This window comes from Leiobunum rupestre, chromosome 1 (genome assembly GCF_980474605.1).
Source record: "Leiobunum rupestre chromosome 1, qqLeiRupe1.1.hap1, whole genome shotgun sequence".
Classification (NCBI taxonomy): domain Eukaryota; kingdom Metazoa; phylum Arthropoda; class Arachnida; order Opiliones; family Sclerosomatidae; genus Leiobunum; species Leiobunum rupestre.
The window spans coordinates 83931348-83935465 of record NC_143384.1 but is presented as its reverse complement, the minus strand read 5'-3'; the positions used below and the strand labels follow the sequence as shown (position 1 = coordinate 83935465).

At 36.9% G+C, this 4118-nt stretch overlaps 1 protein-coding gene across 1 annotated transcript; it reads right to left on the bottom strand.

Moving 5' to 3' along the window:
- Positions 1–465: 465 nt before the first annotated feature.
- LOC149968607 (uncharacterized) lies at positions 466–3503 on the bottom strand. The gene is made up of 3 exons (XM_090154780.1): positions 2920–3503; positions 1252–1557; positions 466–1115 (listed from the first exon to the last, which is right to left on the bottom strand). Exons 1-3 carry the CDS (start codon positions 3449–3451, stop codon positions 619–621), a joined length of 1335 nt encoding a protein of 444 aa, XP_090010906.1. The 5' UTR covers positions 3452–3503; the 3' UTR covers positions 466–618.
- Between the last annotated feature and the right edge of the window lie 615 nt (positions 3504–4118).

Here is a 4118-nt window from a genome sequence, read left to right as displayed (position 1 = left end):
GGGTAAAAACTCGCTAACTGCACATCTCTTATTACGCCATTGATAACTAAGGAAAGTAGAGACCAGAATACTCCTCCCTTTTAAACAAGATGTTTCCAACCTTAAATTTCAAGTTTGCCGGCAAGAAAAAGTAAGAAATCTGTGACCTCAAGGACAAATCTCACTCTTTCGCCAAGAGGGAACTCAGTGAGTGACGAAAAGCGAAAGTGGGAAAGAACGAAGTTTTTCTTTAGTTCCACTCTGTACTGTATGTCAAAGGAAGATTTTTAATGTTATTAAAATTAACGGTACTATTTCAAACCACAAAGTATCTCTCGCTTTAATATATTTTAATTTATTTATTCCTTTTACCGTGGAATAAAGATAGGCGAATATTTTAATAATTTTTGTTAAGAAACTACCAACAATTAAAATCTATTTAAAATTTTGTGAAAGTGTTTTATTACTGCACTTTTTACAACTATTTAGATAAACCGAGGTCAAACTCTTTCGTTCAGCTTATTTATTAAAACAATATTTTTCGTTTAGCTTATATGATTAAAACCAACATTTGTTCGTTTAGGTAAAATTATTAAAAAAGTGTATTTTATAAACAAATCTAAAACAATACAAACATCACTATTTACCTTTACAATTCGGCACCTTAATATTAAGTTTAGATTCTTCCTTGCAATGAATCAATCTAACCCGACACCCGTCGATAACGTCTTTGACGGCAGTTTTCGATAGATTTTCCCCGTTGAAATCCACGACTGAAATGTTCGGCTTTTTCGTGTTCAAATCGACGAAGTAAAGCACGCGTTTGGCGATGTCGATAGCTACGGTGAGCACTTCGACCTGGCAATGCTTGGAGAAGAAGTAATTGTCTTGGCGGGTTACCGCTACGGCGAGGTAAATTGCGGACACGGCAATCAAAGAAGGCGAGATTGTACGCTTCATCCTTCTGGAACAGAGAGTTAAGATGTTCCGAGACAACTTTGCTTGCGAAGGCGTCAAGCTGGATTCAGAAGCCAAGAAGTCGGACAAATGGTTTTCGATTGTCTTCGGCAAACCACCTTCTGAACCTCCAATAACCCTGGCATCTTTATCCCGTGAATTTCTTTCAATTAAGGGTACTAAATAGGGCCTTTTACGTATCAAACCCTGATCATAGGATGTTTCGGCTTCTGGAGCATTTGGATGATAATCAAGACAAATGAACAATTATTTATCCTATGCTTCAGTTTTACCTAAATACAATTGAATAATTACCATAAAGTGTAGAGATTGATTCCAGTTTTGGGTTTCCAATCCCTGTTGTTTGTCGTCTCACTTCCTTGCCGCCCGTCATGCATGATGGTTCAATGACGCTATTTATTGATCGATAGCGCCGCCTCATGTTTACATAATTGCAACTTTTTCTTATCTCTGAATCGCGGTCATTTTTTATTTGACGAAGTGTTCTTTTATTGCTATCAGAATTCGATGAAATCCCTTTGGGGATGACATTGACAGGCAAAGGCATTAGTCGTCGAAGCAATAAAGGATTGGTATTTGAGTTTCTTTCATCTTGCGAATCTACGTTAGAGTCAACAATAATGTTAGACGGTGATGATACAATGCTACATTATATATGGTTTGGGTGATGATACAATGCTACTCTCACAAGGAGAGTACCCGAGGTGTTTATTGCCGATTTTGTTCAAAGTCGGCCGTAATGTAGACCTATATGAGATATGAAATTTCCCAAAAGGAGACGTTGCACTACCCATTCGTTTTGCTATAGCAACCGCAAATGTTTTTGATCACATAAAACAATAAAATCTCCTTTTAAAAAAGCATGGGATTTTCTCGGTTTCACAGGGTCCTAGCTACGAAAATTTTGAAAATATTTTAAAATCACGAAATGTGTAATTTGGACCACATTTAGGTAAATTTCATCAAGTTTGGGTAAATTGAAGCATTTTTAGGGTAAATTTGTAACAAATTTGGGTAAAATAAGGGAAAAATCTTATTTTGGTTGTAAGTGGTCAAAAACATTTTCGGTTGCCATGGCAAATCGAATGGGTAGTGCAACGTCTCCTTTTGGGAAATTTCATATCTCATATAGGTCCACATTACGGCTGACTTTGAACTAAATCGGCAATAAACACCTCGGGTACTCTCCTTGTCAGTAGTATTAGATAATGTTTAGGCTTCAGTTCATGTTGGCAACACTTCATTATTCCCTGAATTTGAAATGGAAAATTGGGGAGCATTTGAAAAACAATAGCGGCGTTGAAGCGTTTTTACGCTGTAGGCTTTTTAAAAGGGTTGTACAAATGTGCCATCTTTACTAAATGGTGATATTGACCTCTAAAATGTTAAACCAATTTCTTATAATAAAACATAATTTCTTATAACAAAGCGATCTTAGTCTACAAAATGGTGATCTGTTAAATAGAAAACTAACCCTCCCTGCTACGAAATTCGTTGGTTCATAAACGCACAAGGGTCTTAACAATGAGGTAGAATAAATAGAGATCCAAAGACGCCTTCCAAAACCTACCATTTTGCAGGACAGATTTGTTGAGCTGGAGAGTCAGGCCAAGTAAATGAACTTAATCAAATCATGTTGGCGCCATCTATCGTCTTATTGGAAAACTAAACCCTAGGATGTTTTGCAAAAGTGTCTGCTTACAGAAACAGATGGCGCCAACACGATTGGATAAAGTGGAAACTAAAGCCTAATTCTACTAAAAAAGGTGTCCCGCGAATCCCAGATTTGTTTGGATCTCTATTTATTCTACCTCATAGGGTTTTAAAGTTAATATGAAATTCATAAGTTTTTTAGCTATTTTACAAATTATTACCCCCGGTAACATATACATTATACAATCCTAACCTACCCTTAGCGCCGATACCGATGGGAAACCATGATAGATTTATGAAACTACATACCGTTAGTAAATCCAGTAGACGGTACACTTCCTGGTTGTTCAGAAAGCAAACTTTTTCGGCGATCGTGCTCTTCAATCAAAGACAAAACCAATAGTGTAGCTTTATGGAGTTTTTGATCAAATTTCGAAATACTCCATCTGGAACTAGGAAAAGTTCCTCGTTGACCAAGTTGCGTGCTCTTTACAATTCCAACGCTTGCTGGTCTCTCGGGTGCAATCACTTCGGGCATAACTGGTAAAGCAACCGATGTATCGATGAATTTCGTTGAAGTGCTATGACGGCTAGTCGCTGTTAAAGGACTCCGTAAAATAACTTGAGTAGAATGGGATTCTGTGGCAGCCTTCTGACTGGTAGTCGCTGATAAAGGAATTGGAAAAGGAACTGGTGTAGAATTGTATTCCCTTACAGGGGTTTGACTGGTAGTCGTTAATGAATTAGTCAGTATTGGATCACCGTCTGCCGATTGTCTGTCTGCTATAAACAAGGAGTTGTCGAACGCCACCAGCTTAGGTCTAGTCAACATATCTTGCATCTTTTATCTCTTCCGGTTTATCTAGATAAAACTGAAGTAAGCGTAATAGAAGTAATTTGTTACGAATAATCTTTGTCGCGTGCCTTAATGAACACCAGTGATTTCCAAAAAAATATTGTCCTTAAAAACAGTAACAACCAAACATATAATTCAAAACATACTTTACTTTAGTCGAGTGATCTCCAATCCAAGCGTTACTTCTTTTAAATGGAATATAACCTCAGGTTTTTGGGTGTGGAACACCAACACTCCCTCCTATGGCTTCCGATATTTTTGGCACTGGTTAATGATTTCCCGCCAAAATTGTTAACAAAAAAAACCTTAAAAAAGACTTGAGGTCTTAACAAACAGAAAGATAGTTTAGCTAACGATTGATAAAATTTAACGACCAGCGATATTGTGACGTCCTCGGACCAAAAAAAGGCACAAAGCGTACTCACCGAAAAAGTACGTTATTTTCGTAGAAATAAAAAGTAAACCAACTTCAATAGGCTTCTTGATTAGTTTAAATGTTTGCCAGTTTAGTTTCACCCTATGTTTGCCCATCAGTAAAATATAAACGAGAACATCCTCAGCATTTTTAAGGGTTTTTAGAAATAACCGTAAAATGATTGCAAAAATAAATACGCTAACTTTGTTAAAGGAAATTATAATAGCTGTACCCAAA